The sequence below is a fragment of the Pogona vitticeps genome, chromosome 13 (assembly GCF_051106095.1).
Source record: "Pogona vitticeps strain Pit_001003342236 chromosome 13, PviZW2.1, whole genome shotgun sequence".
In the NCBI taxonomy this organism is placed as follows: domain Eukaryota; kingdom Metazoa; phylum Chordata; class Lepidosauria; order Squamata; family Agamidae; genus Pogona; species Pogona vitticeps.
Window position 1 is genome coordinate 9,462,253 of NC_135795.1, and position 20,922 is coordinate 9,483,174.

Below are 20,922 nucleotides of genomic sequence, written 5' to 3' on the forward strand. Positions count from 1 at the left end.
GCCACTTGGACTGGAAATGCCTGGTTAGTAGAGAGGTTACAGTGTGGGATGCAAGGATGAGAGGTCCAGAAAACACAGAAAGGTCACATCCATACTAGGTTTCAACTTCTGAAATCAGAACCAGGTGTCTTCATGCTGAACAGTCAGGAACAGTCTCAAATGCCGGCTTGTATGGGGGAGGCATTGCACCACAAAGAGGTTAATTGCTAGGCCCACACATTGGGACAGATCAGAAGGTTGGAGGTGGGCAAAACGCTCACATCAGGGGACAAAAGGAGGCTGAACTCCTGGAGGTGTTGTACGTACAGAGTTTTGGTGCTTTTGTACATGATAAGCTTCACTTCGATTCCTTCGTTGTGAACATTCTGGTGGGTTTTTCCTCCTCTTTCATGACAAGGCTTCTGGGCCAGCCTGAAGTTGTGCCTTGTGATATTTGATGATCTGTGTGGTTGTTTTGAAATTGGCTCGGTTGCTCTTCTAAACCCACGTTCTGGGTGGAAAGGATGCTCCTGGGCAGAGTGTGGTCAGTGGCGGGCTTTTCCTGCGGTCCAGAGGCTGCTTCCCTCCTTGCTAGTCCTTCCGCCTTTGAGGCCGAACTTGTCCCTTCGAAGGAGATGCAAGGAAGATTGTCAGGGCTACCTTTCTCAGAGTAGAGTTTGTCCATTTGGCAGCACTACCCTGTTCTTGCCCTTTTTAAGCAACTGCGAGACAGTGTCTTGCTAAACCTTGATTTGATTTATTGGAAATGCCGTTCTCTGAAGACCTTGCCCCTACACTATTAGAAGACAAAAATCTTTATTTTTCTGTAACAGTTGCAACATTTATTGCTGCTGTTCAGTCCTCCAAGATAATTGAATTGCATGTTTTTATTATTATTATTATTATTATTATTATTATTATTATTATTATTATTATTATTATTATTATTATTATTATTATTATTATTATTATTATTATTATTATTATTATTATTATTATTATTATTACTGCTCAAAAGTGCTTCATGAGCTTCTAAGGGAGGAAAGGAAAGGAACACAACCTGGAGGGGGCGGCAATGTGACCAATGTGATCTTTTTCATCTGATTCAGTTCCTTGTCTTATGGGGTGCAGGTGAACAAGTAGGAGAACATGGAGGGGGATTAGGAGGGCTGTGTGGGCTCCAGATGTGGCAATGGAAGTCTACCAGAATTGAGGGCCTTGGCGGGTGTCCACAATGCCAACCTCTGTTGCTTTAAGTAGCACTGGGTAATAATGAAGCTTAAATAGTCTGTCCATCTTGTTTCGTTCAAGCCTTTTATTGCCAAAATACAGTGGTGCCCCGCATAGCGACAATAATCCGTTCCAAAAAAACCGTCGCTATATGGATTCGTCGCTATACGGAACAAAGAAGCCCATCGTTCGTTTAGTCGTTTAGTCGTGTCCGACTCTTCGTGACCCCATGGACCAGAGCACGCCAGGCCCTCCCATCTTCCACTGCCTCCCGGAGTTGTGTCAGATTCATGTTGGTTGCTTCGGTGACACTGTCCAACCATCTCATCCTCTGTCGTCCCCTTCTCCTCTTGCCTTCACACTTTCCCAACATTAAGGTCTTTTCCAGGGAGTCCTCTCTTCTCATGAGATGGCCATAGTATTGGAGCCTCAGCTTGAGGATCTGTCCTTCCAGTGAGCATAGGAAGCCCATAGGAATGCATTAAAACACGTTTAATGCGTTCCTATGGGCAAAAAACTCACCGTTCTGCGAAAATCCTCCATGCGGCCGCCATTTTCACTGCCCGGTAAGTGAGGAATGGGCGCGAAAACACTGCGGGAAGCCATTTTTTAAAACCCGGCAGCCATTTTGGAACCGCCGATCAGCTGTTTTTAAAACATCGCTATGTGAAAATTGGTAAGCGAAACACTTACCGATCATCGCAAAGTGATGTTTTACCATTTAAAACATTGTAATGCGATCCCTTTTGCGATCGCAAAAACCTCATCGCTATGCGGATTCGTCGTTAAACGAAGCGCTTGTTATGTGGGGCACCACTATAATAGCTACTTAAAGTCCTTCACTTATTCCAGAAAATCGCTGAAATCCTGTTGCTTAGCATAGTAAGCCAAACTGAAAATAGGCCCATTAAATCAATGGAGATTTGGCGAGTCAACTCCTCTGTAAGTCCCATTGATTTAAATAGCCTACTCTCTTGCAACTTGCTAATGCTACGTAATAGGATTTCATCCAGTGAGTTAAGCCAGATTTCCTTAGAATCCCATGTTCCTCATCCAGGCTTGTTCTGTGAGTTGAGAGAGCTACCAGTCCCATGATCCACTGATGGAAGTAGGAAAGTGTATAGATGTAGCGTTACATCCATGTTGCTTATAAGAGATATGAGACTATGTTCTCTCTCTTTCACACACACACATACACAACTCAGCATATTGAGATTAAGGTCCCAAATAGTGTGATCTAACCCGCAAGCGTGATTTGACAGAAGTTGGAGATTAAGGTATCCGCAGGGCACCAAGCTGAACAACTGCATTAGCAGGTCTTAGCAACTGGTTATTCATGATTCAATAAATTAAGGCCTTCCATCTACCAAATTGCCTTCGGATAATTCAGTCCCTTTATCCCTGCTATTACCTAGATCTTCCTCCCATGTGGTGTCATTAAGGTGCTGTCTTCTGCTCCGCATTTCTGTAAGGATGGATGGCTCTTGTAAATTCACCCTGTGTTCAAAAAAAAACACCATCAATTAATTCCTTTCTCCCTAAACCCTAATCCGGTGATCACTCCTGGAACCACTTTACACAAACACCTTCGGATCTCCCAGCTGTTGCTTTTGTGTCCTGCTGACTTTTGTGTTGTCTATTTAAACCCCAACAGAATGCCAGGCCTGTATCCCCGGCGCTCCATCCTGACCTTTGCAACCCTTCTGAAATGGCCCGGTCCCATCAGCTTCATTCCATTGCGCTGCCGTTAATCCGTTTGAAAGCTACAGCAAATAAAAGCCCTTTGAGCAAAGGGACTCCAGTTCAAAAAGGCATTCCATCATATGAGAGCTGCAGAGATTCCTTCTTTTTCTTTCTGTGCTTCTCAAAAAGTAGATGTTGAATGTCTCCCTCACTAGTTTCACATACACTAGGGGTGTGAATTCCTACTTGTTTCATCCTTGCACACAAGGGAAAACAAAGAACTGCAAGATTTCCCTTGTTCCGTAAGACAAGAAGATGTTTTTGGTGATGCTGTCAGCAAGAGAAATGAACGAGAACCATTTTTGTGTGTATGCAAAAATTCGACTGGTAGTCTCTCTGTTCACTAGGCTCTGTACACAGTAGCTCTCAAAAAACAAAACAAAACCCCACCCATTGAATTTTTGCAATTACAGTGGTGCCTCGCTTAACGGGCGCCCCGTTTAATGACGAAATCACATACTGACGAACTTTTTGCAATCGCTTTTGCGATCGCATTGTGATGTTTTAAATGGGAAAAAATCGCTTTGCGATGATCGGTACCCTGTTTCGCTTACCGATTATCGCAAAGCGATGATTTTTTAACAGCTGATCGGCAGTTCCAAATTGGCCGCTGGGTAAACAAAATGGCTGCCTGCTGTGTTTAGGGATGGATTCCTCGCTTACCAGGCAGCGAAAATGGCTGCCGTATGGAGGATCTTTGCTTAAAGGTCAGTTTTAAGCCCATAGGAAGGCATTGAAGCGGTTTCAGTGCTTTCCTATGGGCTTTTAAAAATCGCATAGCGACGAAATCGCTTTGCAGCGCTTTTTGCTGCACCAATTAATGTCGCTATGCGAGGCACCACTGTATAGTGAAAAAAATGCCAAAATCCCATACCTAGTGGGGTGCCTTGTTTTGAACAGCCACATTTTGTGCTTGTTCAAAGACTGAGCACAAACACTGAACGAGATGCTAGTTTCATGTGCTGCGGACTATTATAGAGATCCTGTCTTTCTAGAGATGAGGACTGCTCACGAGACTTGGGCATTGCTTGCTGAGTTTCTTTCGGATGAGTCAAGATGATCAATATAAATTATATATTAAAACAACACAACATCTAGAATGATGAATGGAGAAGCTAGCAGATATTTGTAACAGCAAATAGACTCGTCAGCATAGACTTTGCTTTCCTTGTGGCTTGCTTTATTAATCAACTCAGATCTCTTTTTTACATGGGAAGAGGGTCTGCAAGAAATGGGCATAAATAGTAGGACAGTCTCATCAGCGTAGACTGGAAAAACCATCGCTTGTAACTGATGGAGATTTTTAAGCTCCCGTTTTTTGTGTGGAAGAGGTGCCAGTTGTCTGGATGTGTGTGTGATTGATGCCTCTTCTTCCTTGGTTGTGGCCAAGCTTTTTCCAGCCTCTGCTGTACCTAATAATTGACTCAACAATATCATTATGGAGTCCCCAAAACACTTGGCTTTCCTTTCCTGGCATATTTTAGAGTATGGGATATGTATATGAGTATAGTTTATCTGTCTTGAAAAATACAGAATTCAACAACAATGGCAGTTTATTTTTGACACATGTAATTTTCTACGGCGCTGATTCATTCCATCATCTGAAATAAGTACAGTTGATGTGGAAGCTACACCGTTTCCCCCCCCCCCTTGGGATTCTGCTTGCCTCTCTGATTACAAAGGGTTCTTTCTGTCTTTTGTTGTTGTAAATGCAACACATTAGTCATCCTTTGATGTTTGGTGACTCACTCACACACATACACCATACTTTTCCTTTCCAACTTTGCACTTGGTGAGAGTGATACCATGCCAGAAGGAGCTCGAACAAGCCTTGCTTCAACCCATGGTTGACCTTTGGAGGAGAGCATTCTTAACTGGTTGCAGACTGCCGAAAAGCTTTCTCTGTGGAAAACTGACAATTTTGGGAAGTGCTGGTGTTCTGAATGTTTCATACGCCACACCGGGTGACTAAAAGGCCAACTAGCTTTGCCCGTAGGAAGGTCATCATCACCCAGGGCATTGGCAATAGTTCGCTTGACTTTCCGAATGAGTTTTAAGAAGCTTCCCATGATCCTTCTCTGGTAGTCTCTCGTTTGCAGACAACAAAGATCTTCTGGGTAATGGAGATTAGATAAAAATAGTCTTTCAATAGCATGCTTTCCCTTGGGAAGGAACCTGCACTCTTCAAAAAGCAGTAACTCCTAGGTTTGGTATTTTCAGAATTCGTGGACTACAGTTTCTAGAGGTCTTCAGGAATTTCCCCAGGGAAACTTCTGAGGCTTAGCTACAAACTCTAGTCCTTTCATGTGTCTGTAATCACTTCCATCTGAGAAAGAATGGTGGCTTCTCTCAGACATGATGAAAACAGAGGAAGTGGATGGAACAGCCTGTATTCTGTGGGAACTGCAAGGCATTATGGGCCTGGTAGTCTTCCTGCCTGTTCTGCTCCATATAGGGTGCCTCTGTGTAGAGGTTCAAAACCTGTAATGCCTTGGAGTTTCCAGAGAGCTCAGCTCTGCCTAGGCACATCCTCTGTCTTCATCCCCTAAATGGACTTCCCACTCCCCTAAACCCCTAGAGGTCTAGCTAAGGAACTGCAAGGCATTATGGGTCTGGTAGTCTTCCTGCCTATTCTGCTCCATACAGGGTGCCTCTGTTTAGAGGTTCAAAACTTATAATGCCTAAATGGACTTCCCACTCCCCTAAATCCCTAGAGGCCTGGCTGAGGGAATTCCTTCAGACTTTGTGGGGTTTTAATCCATGAATTCTGAAAATCTCGTGCCTAGGGGCTCCATATTAGGGCACATGCTTTGCATGTCGGCTGTTCCAGCTTTATCCTAAGCATCTCCAACCAAAGGGTCTCAAGGTCAAGAGACTGGAAGGGTCTCTGTGAGGGTGGTGGAACCAAGAGAAAGGCCTTTCCTGATTATCTTAATGTCCAGGTAGGCTCATACACGGAGTCTTGCATGCTATTTCTATCTCTTTTGCACACCAGCATGAGGAGTGTTTGTGTAAGCTGGTTTGGTTTTGCGTTGTGTGTGCTTCTTCTGGGCATCACACATCTGACTTAAGGAAAGCTCTGCATTCCAGAAAGAAACAAGTCCCAAAATATGTGACCTTCAAATCCTTTTGACTTTGCGTCCGGCTGTTGCTTTTCTGGTGCTTTTGATGGTGCAATATTTTATGGCCTCTTAAACCAGTTCCCACAACCTGATGATCTCTGTTCTCATTGTCTTCCCTACCTTTTTTGATGCCTAAAATCCTGCCTATGTCCAGTTGTGTGTTGTCACGAGCATCAATATAATGAACACAAGCGCTTGGTTAACATTCAGGAACTGAGTCAATGATCCAAATGCTGATGAGGATTTTTGTCAGTATAATCACATTTATGGAAGCAAACGGCCACCGATTAACAAGTCGCCGCTCGCATTTCCTTGTTGCCCACAAGCAGTTCTACGAGCACATTAGCAGGTTTAGAGAGGAGTGGGAAAGAATCAATGCTGAAGCTCCAGAGAGTGCTGCCAGCCAGTGCTAACCATTTTGGGGTAAATGGATCAAGGGGGTGACTCAGGGTAACATAGCTTCCTGTGTTACTGTTACTTTATTTTTTTATGGGTAAAATGGAAATATTGCTTTCAAAGACATCTTGTGAGCTCTGATGACTGCTGTTTATTGGAGAGCATTGGTTAAAGAGAGTCAGCATACACAGTAGCTCTTCTTGTTGGCACAGGAAGAGAACTTAATAGGGATGGGATTGTTTGATTATTTTGGACTACAAGTACCACACTTGCCCATTATGGGAGGTCTTGCCTACCTTACAGATACTTGAATCATTTGGGAGAAAGTCCTAAACTAGAACAGTGGTTCTTAACCTTTGTTACTCGGATGTTTTTGAACTGCAACTCCCAGAAACCCCAGCCAGCACAGTTGGTGGTGAAGGCTTCTGGGAGTTGCAGTCCAAAACTCCTGAGTAATCCAAGGTTAAGAACCAGTGAACTAGAAGATGAGGTTCAAGTCAGGCCAAGCTCCTCCCAAGCCTCTTGGTCAGAGAGAAAGTTTCGAGCTAGTCCTGCTGCAGAAACAGGAAGCTTCTGCAGAACTAGGCCTAGCTAAGATTTGAGGCCTTCCGCTTGAGGCCTTTCTCCTAGGTGAGCATATTTTGGTGTCTGGAAGATGTCTGTTAGGTAGAACTCCCAGAATGGAGAATTATGTTATTGGTGCTCTGGAAAAAACCCCCCAAAAAACTAAAAATCCCATATCGAGGAAGTACCTTGTCAGCTTCTGGCTCTCTGCCCCAAATATGGAGGGCAGGGTCCTGCTTGCCTGCATGAAAGCATCCTCCTGCCAAGTGGGTATGTTGTTTGGATAAAATCATCCTTGAAAAGAAAGGCAGCATCTTTCATCAGGTGGAAGTTATCCAAGGTAGCTTGGTAGGCATTTATAATATGAATGGCACTTGGCCATATCCAATTTAGATTTGGGTTCTCAGCATAGCATGACTTCCTTTCTCGGCTTCCTTTAAAAAAAAAAGTCTTACGTTTGCATCTGGGATATATCAGCACTCAAACACAATCCAAATGCATTTGTAAACTATGTCATAAGTTACAAAACGAAGCAGAAAGGCAGCACTGCTTATAATGAAGGATCCTGAAATACAGTTTTTTGCTTGTAACCTGGCAAGCTGTAGAAGCCGGGAAACCAACATATGACTTTGTGAAGATGGCTAAACCCAAAAAGGGCCTGAAAAGGGAACTTTTAATCTAGATTTTGTCATAAAAAAATAGTCGTCTTGGCTGGTGACTCCAGTTTCAGGGATGCTATGAATCCATGCCAGGTTTTTCTCTGCATGAGGTACAGTACAGGAGACATCACTCTGTAGTATACAGGAGGTATCCATGGTGCTGAATCCTGTCTCCATAATAGGTTTAGCAACTTGGATAATGCCTGGAAAGTACACAGTAAAACTGGGAGTGGATCCACGACACCTCTGAAATTGGAGTCAGCCGCTGTTAATAAGAAGTAGACCATGGGCATCATTGCTGTGCCTGCAACATTGTTTTTATGACTTTTTTTCCTAACATGTCTTTTATTTTTTTTTTTTTTTTAAAAAAACAAATCCACAGGTGGCAAAAGTGGAATATGTTAGAAAAAAGCCAAAATTAAAAGAAGTCCTTGTAAAGCTAGAAGAGCACATGGAATGCACCTGTACATCGTCAAATTCCAATTCAGATTTTCGTGAAGAAGAAACTGGTATGTGTGAAATGTGGGATGGGGTGGGAGGGGTTTAATTCAGTGTCAATGGAAATGATGCAGATCCTGAAGTTTACAGTGGAGGCTTTTGAGCCAAATAACCCAGGGGAAGAGGAGAGATGATAGCGAAAGCAGTGATGGCAATGTAGAAGAACTGCAGCCATGACACTATGATAATTTGCAGGCAGGAACAGTATTAGGATTTTATTTACTTAATTTAAAATCTTGATCTCCTGCCTCTAGGATAAATTGTTCCATGGAGCCAATGATACCATGAACAAAATGATATTGTAGATTTTTACCCGTGGAACTGCTAATCCTAGCAATGAGTTGCCTCTAATTAGCAAGTCACAATGAGTTGCCTCTAATTAGCAAGTCACTGTTTGCAGGACTAGCACCACACAACTAGGAATGGAAGCAGCAATGCCTTAATTGGCAGCAATTCACTGCCCCAATTTACACCATTACACTTCATGGGACTATAAGTCCATAGCAGGACTCTGGCCTGTATGCAACAGTACCCAATTGCTGTCAAGTATGACATGGCAGAAAATCAGCATACATTGTCTTTCATCTTCCCGCTTTGGCTTTGAAGGTTGTTCTCGCCATTAAAAAAAAAAAATCACCAACCCTGCCTTTATGTCAACAGGAAGGTCTGGGAGAAAGTTTAAAAATGGGTATGGAAAGTTTAAGACCCTCATTAAAAAAACAACAGCAAACGTTTGATAACCAGGTAGCGCCTGCTGGTTGCAACTCCTGGAAATATCAGAAGGAATGGAAAACATTACCAACAATTTTCACTCTCTTTGCTGATTGCTTTTCAAAATACTCACGTGTTACTGTCACAGGGCAGCCAAGGAATCAGATATTCCCGTGTAGAAAGATGCTGATCCCATGGATCCTATCAATGAATAAGTTGCCCTTGTAGGATCGGGAGTGGTGATCAAGTGGAGGATAGGCTGTTACCCAAGCAGCAAATCCCCCCTCTCCACTTCACTGAAATAGTCCAATGGAAAGGCAAGAGCCAATACAATCCTCCATACAGAACATGTTACCATAGTCTCTTGAGACTGAAGGATACCTAAGATCAGGTGGAAGGATCCCATGCCTTTAAATGTTGACTATAGTGTAGTAGTTGGGAGTGCTGGATTTAGGTTGGGAATTTGATTCCAACTGTGTGCCTCCTTGACAGGGTCTGGACCCGATGATCCATCGGGTCCCTTTCAGTTCTGTAATTCTAAGATGATGATGATGATTACCATTTAGAACCCAAGGAAGTGGCTTTTCAGTTAGTGATAGCTGGAGTTCCTCCCTCCGATGACCGAAGTGAGAGAATACTTGTCTAACCACAAAAACTGTTTGTTGCTGTTGTTGTTATGTGCCATCACGTTGGTCCATGAAGGAGCGATCTCCAAAATCTCCTGTCCTAACCTGCCTTGCACAAGGCTTGTAGACTCAAGCCTATGGCTTCCTTTAGGCAGTCAGTCCCTCTTCTATTTGGTCTTCCTCTTTTCCTGCTGCCATCAACTTTTCCTACCATTATTGTCTTTTCCAGAGAACCCTGTCTTCTCGCGATGGGCCCAAAGTAGAACTAACAGAATGCCTATAAATATTTTTCTTTCTTTCTTTCTTGCAGATGTAAGGTGAAAATAAGCTACGAAATAATTTCTCTCTGGGACATGGATGTACATTGTTTGTTACATTCCTGAACCTACTGTGTATGGTGCTTTATTGACTGTATACTTCATTCATTCTCCTACGTGGGGGGGAAAAAAGAAACTGGCGTAAAGAGAAAGAGAGAGAGAGAGAGAGACTTCACGAGAACAAAAGAGACTGTGTACATTTGTTTAATACAACATCAAAGCAAGTATTGTAGCACTCTTATGAAACAATATGACACTTCCCTGCCCGAAAACAAGAAACGAGAAAAGATGACATGAATGGAGGATACCCAAAGTACTTTTGCAACAACAACAACAACAAGAAAAAGCCGCGACCACAACACTAAGTTAAGTGCAGATTTCCTCTTAGAAAAGCAGTCAATGGTGCTTTCTTTCTGGCGGTGGTCATCAAGAGCTGTGGCTGCGTTCTTGATGAACAGGGGACGGACGCTGACGGAGAGACCCTTGACGGAGGTTTTAGGCACATGTTAAAACCACGCGCAAGAGAAAGAGAGAGGGAGAGAGCAGGGATGTATCAAATACCACCACAAGGACAATCCGGACTCTGCTGTTTTGGCTTGGTGGTGTTTTAAAAATCTATACAAAGGAGAAAAAGGAAAAGAAAAGAGAGAGAGAGAGAAAGAAAGAAAAATCCTTCTGGGGCGCCTTAAGTGGATGTTCTTGTTTTTTTTTTATACCATAAAGTTATTATTAAGCTTTCTTTTTACTCTTTGCCTAGCTTTTTATTATCATTTTGGACAGCATTTACCAATAACCCATATAGAAGACTGCTGTAGTATGGATGACACGGAACACACAGGCACAAATTACAGAAAAATTTACTCCTAAGTGGGGAGGGGGGGGAGCGAACTAATGAGATGTATTAAAATAAAAACGGTATACCTATGCATCATTTTCTAAATGTTTCTTGGTTTATGTCTGTGCCCTTCCCCCCTTGGCCCAGTCCTCGCCCTTCCCTCCACCCCAGTTTCTGCACAGATGATTTGGCCTGACGTTAGCAGGCGAGTCTCGAACATGGGGAACAGTAATGGCGGAGCAGGAAACCGCAGGGCGGCCATTTCTGTTGCTCCCCGTGAAGGATGGGATTACAGAGAAGGGCGGAGAGCAGACCAGGGAAGCTTGGGGTCGCCGTAGAATACGCATTTGTTCTGTTTAAATGTTTTTGGTCAACTGCGAGGCCTCCTCATTGTGGCTGGCACTTTTTGCGCATCTAATGTGGGCCCAGATGTTTTCCCCAGAATCCACCACACACACCCCTGACATGGACAGGTTTTTGTGGGTACGTAAGATTCCTTGGTAGACAAATCATGGGGGAACGGATTTCCTGAGGAGCATGGGCGATTTAAAAGCCAGTGTGTCCAAGACCTGACGAAACGCAACTGGCGTGCCCAGGCAACCTTGAAGGCTGTATGCAAGCAGAAAATACATTTTAAGTTTTTCGGGGGGGTTGGGGCAGGGGGGATGAGAACAGGATGTGTGGTGGCCGCCCACAGGAAGTGATATTGTGGCTAGCGTTTTTCGTTCCTCTCCTGAAACCGATCTCGTTTGCTATTCCACATGTTTAAGCTATGTGAGATGTAAAAAAAACCTCTTCTTGTTATCCGTATTGTATGATGTCACTGCGGCGTGGGGAGGACCCTGCCAAAAAGCCTAAAATTCTTTATTTTTGGTATTAAAAAAAGTTATGCTTTATGTGTTACTCAACCAAACAAGTGTCTTTTTGTAAAGGTGACGTTTGTATTTTTTCATCTAAAATCAATGGTTTAATATATCCGAGAATGGCTGCTATGTTTTCTTGAACCAAAAAGACAAGAGGGGGTGGGAAAATCAATGGATGGGACCGGGGGAATGCATTTTATGGCCATATATTTCTAGGAGGAAGAGCCCCTATAGCTTTCAAATATATTTTTCACTACAGTGGACCCTCTACTTAAGGAATTAATCCGTATTGGAATGGTGGCTGCAAGTCGAAAAGTCTGTAAGTCGAATCTCCATTGACCTGCAATGCAATGAAAACCGATTAATCCCATAACCAGTGGTTTTTATTCTATTATTATTCCATTTTGGTTTTTTTCTGGTCTGTAAGTTGATTCTCCGGCTGCAAGTCGAATCTAAATTTTGCAGCCAGAGAAGTCTGTAACTCGAAAAATCTGTAAGTCGAGCCGTCTGTAAGTCGAGGGTCCACTGTATAGGAAGGCAAACGAAACAACGTAAGATTCGTTCCCTGTATTTTTAAAGGACAGACTTACAAGCTGAGTATTTTCACTCAACATTCCTTAGGCGGAGGGAGCATTTGCCCTGATTGGGTGCCTTGAAGGGCATCTGCCCACATCCGTTTCTGAGATGTCCACAAGGATCTTTCCACCACTGGTAAGGGCATTGGCTCTTGTGCTCATGGAGTTCTGAGCACACACACTGGGGCAATCCTGCGTTTCTCCCTCCTTGATTTCAGCTGTGATCTTCCCATGGCAGCTTTTGCTTCCAGTTTCGGGACTGCTGGGAATCCACTCCCAGTTTCAGCATGCACTTTAGAGGAGTTATCCAGGTTGCTGATCCTATATAGGGTTCAGCACCTTGGAGAACTCCTATGGCATGCAGGCAGCAATATGGAGTGGATTTCGAGCACTCTTGAAACTGGAGTCATCAGCAATTGCCGGAATCCTCTGACATGACCCTTGCCCGCTTTGAAAATATACGACTATGCAAGTTCTTTTATCGTGGCCCAGTTTGTCTGCTCGTTGGGCTCCTTAATGTTCTTTCCTGGCTTAGTTTAGCACCCTTTTTGGGTTACACCCAAATACAGGCCACAATACATTTGTGTAGTCAGGCCAGACGAAACGAAAGTGTCCCCTACAAAGGGTTGACTCTGATGCAATGGGAACAAGGAGGTACCTTTCCCATATTGTGGATTCATTGCAAAGGAGCACTTGTATACACACGGCTCCCTTATCTGTTGGCCATCAGATGGAATTAAGATAGGCTGGTTAGGGGATGGGAAAGACTTACCTGTTCATGCAGTTCTTGGGTGGAATGCAGGAGTAATGGAGGCATTTAACTCCTGCCGTTCTCGGATATGCCAGAAAAGGATTCTCCCCATTATGTTTTAATTTAGTCCCTCTGTTAACTTTCCAACATTCAGAGCGGTTAGGGCGATCCCTGTCATGATTACCAACTTAAGTGTTGACTTGCTTCTGGTTTATGCCGACCCTAGTCAATTTTTTGAGTTACAGGAAACACTCAGGGAGTGGAGTACTGTTGTCCACCCTTCCAAGAACTTTCCGATGGTCAAGCAGGGATTTGAAGCCAGGTCTGTTAAGTCCTGTGCCAGCACTCTACCCACTCCACTGCACTGCCTCTCTTGGATGGCTTTCAATTGGGCTTATGAAAACAACTACATTTCCCAATAGCTATGCGTTATTCCCACTGTCAGAGAGTCCTGGTCTTGCCATTACCAATCTCTACTGCAGGAGGATGCTGTTGAATTCACATGTTGCTTGGGGACTTTCTAGAGTCATTTTCACTGGCCACCATGGCCGCTGAATGGGAGATCAGACAGGCCTTAGGTTGCATCACTTCATCTCTTTGTTCTTTGTCCTCATTCTGCCCACAGATTTTAAATTCTCAACCCGTATAAACTCCGTTTTTCTGCCTCATTCTATGTGTTAACTGTCTCTGGCCTTTTGAAACCAAAACCCCGAATAATTCACCTCTTCCAGGTCTATGTGAGACCCTTGTGCTAGAGAGGGTCTCATTTTCAAAGTTAAACCTTTCATGAAAGATGAGAAAAAATGCCTCCTTTCCTATTGAGGTGTCTGTAAGGATGATTAGCTGCCCATTTGGTCAGAACCAACCTGGATTAGGTTTACTAAAACTTTGCTTTCACGTCAAAGTGTTGTCCATTAGGGGTGGATATTTAGGCCGGGAGAAAGTGTTACATATATACACATATCTACATGAAAAAAGGAAACGTATATAAAATGTAATTTTCTTATTTATGTCTGAGTGGAACGGTAATTTTGCTTTGACCTTGATTAGCCATCTAAAATGTAGCTCATAGATCAATTAAAAAACAAGTAGATTTAAATGCAAGGCTGCGAAGGGTTTAGAAGAAACCATTGTCACTCAAATGGGCTCAAAACTTTTCGTGGTACTGTAAATAACACAGCATTGATGCATGATAACAATGGTTCCGAACCTTGGATCCCCAGATGTTCTTGAACTGAAACTCCCAGAAGCCGTCACCACAGGCTGCCCTGGCCAAGGCTTCTGGGAGTGGCAGTCCAAGAATACCTAGGGGCTCAAGATTAGGAACCACTGCATTATAAGAATACAACGGGAGCCTGGGAATGGTTCGGAAGAGTTTGGTTACATGGATCCCAGTCTGAGTGCCCAGGATCGGAAACCAGTGGGTATTAGACACACAATCCTATATACGTTGGTCTTGGTTTTATGGGGTATCAAGATGCTTCTGACTTAACCTAAGAAGGTCTTCAAAGTACATGAGATGTTCAAGGAGTTGTTGATGGCAGGCAACCCCAGGAGATTTCCATGGCTGAGATTTGAACCCAGATTTCCTGAGTCTTAGTCTGACACACCACAACACCACACTGGCTGGCGGTACCACACATATTTATTGAGAGGGACTCATGAGTTCCTGGTGGCTTGCTTCTAGATAAGTATGTATAGGATTGCAGCATTAAGGATGGCATTCCCTCCCCCTGCATTGTACCTCCGAAGGGAAACGAAGGAGCAAGTAAATGCATGTACTTTATCAGTGCCGGTCCAAGATTTTTGCCTTCAAAGGAATAGGAAATTGAAGACTGGATGAAGGAGCTTTTCAGTAATTATGTGTCTGAGCCAGAAAGCCTCAAGCAATTTCAGTACCAATATATGTAAAAGAGCAGCCAAACGCCTGTTGGCTCTCTTGAAGTCTGTAGCAAAGCTCTTCGGTTCTTCTTCTGGCTGATAAGCAAACCAGTCTTAAGGCAGTGGGACTTTTCCCTAGTATCGTAGGTCGAGGGATAAAGGGTTGGTTTACCCATTCAGGGCAACGGGATTCCTGGGTGACATGAATTATCATGTTCTTTCAAGGTCAGTATCAAAACTGAACAGGTACAGTTCCCCCTCCCAGGTTAATACTTTGAAGCAGGAAGCATAGTTCTCAAGGAATAAAAAAAGGTGAGGAACAGAATTACTAATGTGTATTCTATTCATGTTCCACTTTGATGGTTTTTTTAAACAAAACGGCCAGCTTGGTTGGTTGATTTATGTGCTGTACAACACTTCCAGACGTGGAGGAATTGTTTACTGGTGTGATAAAGTGCCTAGATTCTTTCTCTGGTGTCAACTTTCAGAAGTATCTATCTATCTATCTATCTATCTATCTATCTATCTATCTATCTATCTATCTATCTATCTATCTATCTATCTATCTATCTATCTATCTATCTATCTATCTATCTATCTATCTATCTATCTATCTATCTATCTATCTACCTACCTACCTACCTACCTACCTACCTACCTACCTACCTACCTACCTACCTACCTACCTACCTACCTACCTACCTACCTATCTACCTATCTATCTATCTATCTATCTATCTATCTATCTATCTATCTATCTATCTATCTATCTATCTATCTATCTATCTATCTATCTATCTATCTATCTATCTATCTATCTATCTATCTATCTATCTATCATGTGTCACATTTCTCCTAACAGAGGGACTCAAAGATGGTCACAATTAATTAAAACAATATAATCATACACAATGGGATATAACAGATATTTTAAAATATAAAAATGTTCAAAAATTGAAGTTTTGAATTCAAAACTGACATTTAAAAATACTTTCAACACAGAGCGAGCTAGCCTGATTGATAGACAAGACAGACAGACAGCAAGCAAGCATTTGAGGGAAAATACCATCCCATAATAGCATTTGCTTGTCCAAATCAATTAAAATCCTGTCTGAAAATTAAGGTCTTTGCTGTTTGGCAGATTAGAATGGACCATCACTTTAGACTGAAGATGGAGGATATTCTGTTTTAGAAAACAAGCATAGCACAGAAGCTAGAACTCTTCCCCTGCCATACTACATTTCTATAAGAGGAGATCTAGTTTCTGTTTTTATTTGTGTGTGTGTGGGGGGGAGGGGCGTTCAATATAGCACCCCTGTCTGCACTTTGAAATAGTGCAGACAGTTCCATCATCTTTTTCTATGACCTGGAGAAAACCAGCAAATGGTCCAGATGGTTTGGTAGGGGTGGATTGTTTGTTTAGTCGTTTAGTCGTGTCCGACTCTTCGTGACCCCATGGACCAGAGCACGCCAGGCCCTCCTGTCTTCTACTGCCTCCCGGAGTTGTGTCAGGTTCATGTTGGTCGCTTCGCAGACACTGTCCAGCCATCTCATCCTCGGTCGTCCCCTTCTCCTCTTGCCATCACACCTTCCTAACATCAAGGTTTTTTCCAAGGACTCTTTTCTTCTCATGAGATGGCCAAAGTACTGGAGCCTCAGCTTCAGGATCTGTCCTTCAAGTGAGCATTCAGGGTTGATTTCCTTTAGAACTGATAGGTTTGTTCTCCTTGCAGTCCAGGGGACTCTCAAGAGTCTCCTCCAGTACCACAATTCAAAGGCATCAATTCTTCGGCGGTCTGCTTTCTTTATGGTCCAGCTCTCACTTCCATACATCACGACAGGAAAAACCATAGCTATGGCTAAGGGGTGGATTGCCTTTACCTAAAGGCATTGCACACAAATGAAATTTAATTTTCCTTCCTTCCTTCCTTCCTTCCTTCCTTCCTTCCTTCCTTCCTTCCTTCCTTCCTTCCTTCCTTCCTTCCTTCCTTCCTTCCTTCCTTCCTTCCTTCCTTCCTTCCTTCCTTCCTTCCTTCCAACAAATCAAACAATAAAATAAAAACAAAACGAGGACAAACATTTCAGGTTTCAATGCTTAAGACAGTTATGCCTTCTAGTAGTGCAACAGTCTGACTGGAAAAGCTATACTATCCCAATTTCTGTATGAAGGTACAATGGATTCTCTTAAAAACAGAAACTGCTGTTTTGCTTGGCAGTGCAGATTATTTAGTTTTATAGGTCCTAAACCAGTACGCCACTGAATACCAGTGGGGCTGGGGTCCTAATGGCATGGGATGTCTATTAATGGTGTGCACTCTGAAACTGAAAAAAAGAGATATTTAGTGAGTGACATCGCCATCATCAGCAGCAGGTTGCTGTCAAGTGAAGATATCCCTTTTCAGTCTCAGAGTGCACACAGCTCACGTGCAATCAGACAAGGTGCATGCACCCCAAGATTGGAAAAGGGAGTCTTTAATCACTGGCAGTCTGCCAACGCTAATGATGTCATTCCCATTGCACAGACTGAACTCACCCGACAGGGTTTCCACAAGTGGGTTGGCTGCATTTGGAAATAGGATTACTACACTAGTTGAATATTTCATCTTATCTACTGACTGTTTAGATTCTTAAAGTTTACGAAAACTCATTTAATGTCTTGTGTGTGTGGTGGGAGGGAAGAGGGGGAATACATAAAAGCAAACAAACACCCATTGATGCTTTCTTTGTGACTCCTCTTTTTATTACTGACTTGGAGAAATGTTCCAGGTGTTTGTAGGACCGTGTAACTTTACTAAGAAATAATAACATTGAGTATCAGCAATCTTTCCTTGCCTAGCACCCCCCTCTTCATGGGGAATATGATTCTCCAACTCCTTCAGGCATGTTTTTGAAGACAGCCTAGAAATAACAGTGGCAGAATCAGTCCATTAAAGCTAAAGCATTAAGCTGTTTCAATCTGTCGCCCTTACAGTATCAAGAAATTTAATTTGTTGGTGGAGCCATTCATTTCAGCTGTTTGAACTTCAAATGATTGCTTAGAATTGTTGAAAAATGACCATAACACAAATAGGAAAAAAAAAAAAGGAAATTGTGTTTGCCATTTTTAAAGTATAAAAAAACCCTTAAATCTGCTACTGAAAACATCCAATAAATTTGGTTAGCTGTTCAATTTTTTTTAATGAATTTCCAGGCTCTGCTTCTAATACAGAGGATTTGTCTGAACCTGGAGCATTATGCTCTTTCTTTCAACGCATGCTGTGCATTGTGGGTCACCACCACATGGTATTTAAAGATTGGAATCCATGAGATACCTTCACGGAAAATCCAACAGTTGGCCCCGTTTTTTCATGCCAAATAAAAATAATGTGTTGATGAGCCAGGCCTCGATGCTATCATCGGCTAGTCATTCCCGCTACATCAAAATTCCCGCTCTCCCACGACTCCTGTGGCAGTGAGGCGTGCAACGGTAGCGCCAGCTCAGCAAATTCAGACTCGTACTTCCTGGGACTCAGCAGAAGAGCCGTCTGCCTACACACACTCCCCTTCCATTCAGCCATTATTCATCCTCTCGCCTGTCTGTGTGGTGCTTAAGAGGCAGAATGCAAACAAAACACTCGTCTCAGGGTGAAGAAGAAAATGGCCGCAGCCCTGTTGGGTGGGTTTCCAAGACCCTCCTCAGAAGCTCGCCCTTGAAGACTTTTGCGCTTGTTCAACGAGGTGTCGTCAGCATCCGTACCTTTCTGCGGATTTAAGTAAGCCGACTCTTTCGTGTTCTGAGGGTCGGTGACACCTGGCCGCTAGAAACAGGCAGCATGACATGGCGGCCTGTCAACTTCTTCCCTGACTAAAATTGTCTGCTTTTCAGGCTTCTTTGGAGAAGGAAAGAAAACTCCACACAGTTGTAAGCGGAGACGCCTTCCGCCACTATGGTTTTTATGACATCGCTTCTTCCACACACCTGTTGACCTGAGGCGGCCCATTCTCCAGCCCTGACTACCGAAGCACTACTACGTACCTGCAGCGTCAGAAAGAATGGCGCCCCCCATGACAGCCCTGGGTCCCACATGCCAAAAGCAATTAACGAGAAAAAAGAGAAAAACAGCCCGGGAGCTCAGCAGTGATGGAGCGGGAATGGAGAGGAAGGCGAGAGGGAAAGGCAGGTTGGCCTACAGGTGTTTTATTTACTATTTCTTTCACTAACAAGCCAGCCAGCGAGAGAGCAAGTCATTTTGTTGAGAAACTGCTGGATCGTCTTGCTTCTAGCAGATGGACGGGAGCACTTCGGCCACGTTGAAAAGACTGTTGGGCTTCCTTGTAGGAAAAGTCCGGGTCTGCATGTCCAAAAAACTCAGATTAGAACACGCTACTGGAGGCAGAGGACCTTCATAATCTTAGGCCTGCCTTATGAATGTCCCGTTTTACTGATGGCCTAATTTAGGGCTCCACTGGATTGATGATATTTCACGCAGGACTCCAGAGCAGACGTCCAGACGTTGCACCCCACAAAATCAGGAGGGGAGGCCTTAAACAGAGAAGGTTTTTCCACACCGAGTCACACACCTAATGGGAAAGAGGGGGTTGGAGAGCTAAGGACAGGAGCTGCGACTTGTTCATGAGTCCAGTTTGCCCCCTCCATTCACACCATTACGTTAGGACTGGCACAAACCATCGACAAAATGGGGACCAACCATCGTTGGCTTGGGGGGATTACAATCTACTGCCGTGACTGAGGGATGGTGACCTAGGAAAGATCACACCGAAGTAAGGCTGTTCATCTTTAAGGCGTCACAGTATATTTGTTGCAGTTTTTTTATATGCTCTGGAAAAAGTCACCCTGAGAAACTTTGTTTTCTCAGAAAAATTACTCATTGGCATTTTGAGTCTTAATCAGAGTATCCGTTTTGCCCTCAAGGGAGGTTGGTTCATCTCTCTGATCTCCCACGTAATTTACCAGCCAGCCAGCCAGCCCCAGGCATGGTGCAATCATTCACCGTAACCTGCCTCATAAGATTGTTGTGAGAAGATCACTGCGTGTAAAGGGCACCAATTACCGTTGCTTTGCACTATGAACACCCAAAGATTGATTCCTTTTTGAAAGCATCTACTTAGAAATGATTCCCTGCTTACATTTTCTTGATATTATTAGTACTATCAAAATAGAATCATTTCCCAGACTGTTCCAAATAGCAAAGAATGATATAACTTTCCCACTGAGGCTTCTCGAAGCTGCATTGGACTTGATCGCACAACTGATAGGATGAGACCAATTCCCGCCTTCTTGGACGTCAAGCAAACAGAAAAGTCCAGTGTTTTGTTTTTTTTTACTAAACGAAAGAAAAGCAAAACTCCCCCCCCCAACAACCACTTTGTGCAAGGAGGCCCTTTGTGCTTTGCAAAATATGTTAAGTATTTGTTATCAGACGTTCCTCCCAATTAGCAAGTCGGAAAACTCCGGCAAGTTTGGTTTGTTTTGCTTCCAAGCGCGGAACGAAAGTCAATACGTTCAGCATGTCCCGTGTGAAAGAAGAATTTATTCCCACAGACCTAGGCCATACGGAAAGAGCTCAAGTTACTGTATTTTCCTGCAGCCCCCTTCATTATTCAGCGCGTCAGGGGAATGCTTCTTTACCATTTCATGTATGCAGTTCGGGAAACAAACACTAGTTTCCTTCATTCAGAAGGGAAACCCTGGTGTCCAGCATCTGACAGATGTAAAGGGGACATGCTTGTAGGTATTCTGATTTTCACATCCTCAAGTGTTCCTTAGAGCAGTGGTCCCCAACCTTGGGCCTCCAGATGTTCTTGGACTACAACTCCCAGAAGCCTTCACCACCACCTCCGCTGGTCAGAATTTATGGGACATGAAGTCCAAGAACATCTGGAGGCCCAAGGTTGGAGACCACTACCTTACAGCATTGGTCTCCAACCTTGGGCCTCCAGATGTTCTTGAACTTCAATTCCCAGAAATCCTGGCTAGCAGAGATGGTGGCGGGGGCTTCTGGGAGTTGTAGTCCAAGAACACCTGGAGGCCCAAGGTTGGGGACCACTGCCTTAGAGGACCTACGGTGGGTCTTTCCCCCTACGCTCCCCCCAAAAAACCCAAAACAAAACAAAAAAACCAGCCCTGTAGGACTCTGAAACAGAGTTTCCAAGTTGGTGGCACTTCATTCTT

The 20,922-nt window shown here is 43.6% G+C and overlaps 1 protein-coding gene across 1 annotated transcript in view; it reads left to right on the forward strand.

Annotated features, from left to right (window-relative positions):
* Nucleotides 1–11,576, forward strand: part of PDGFA (platelet derived growth factor subunit A) — a 54,367-nt gene extending 42,791 nt beyond the window's left edge. The window contains exons 5-6 of the mRNA XM_020813996.3: nt 8,076–8,202; nt 9,839–11,576. Of these exons, the coding sequence (XP_020669655.1) occupies nt 8,076–8,202; nt 9,839–9,849 (138 nt within the window). The 3' untranslated portion in view covers nt 9,850–11,576. The remainder of the gene's footprint in view (nt 1–8,075; nt 8,203–9,838) is intronic.
* Nucleotides 11,577–20,922: the final 9,346 nt, after the last annotated feature.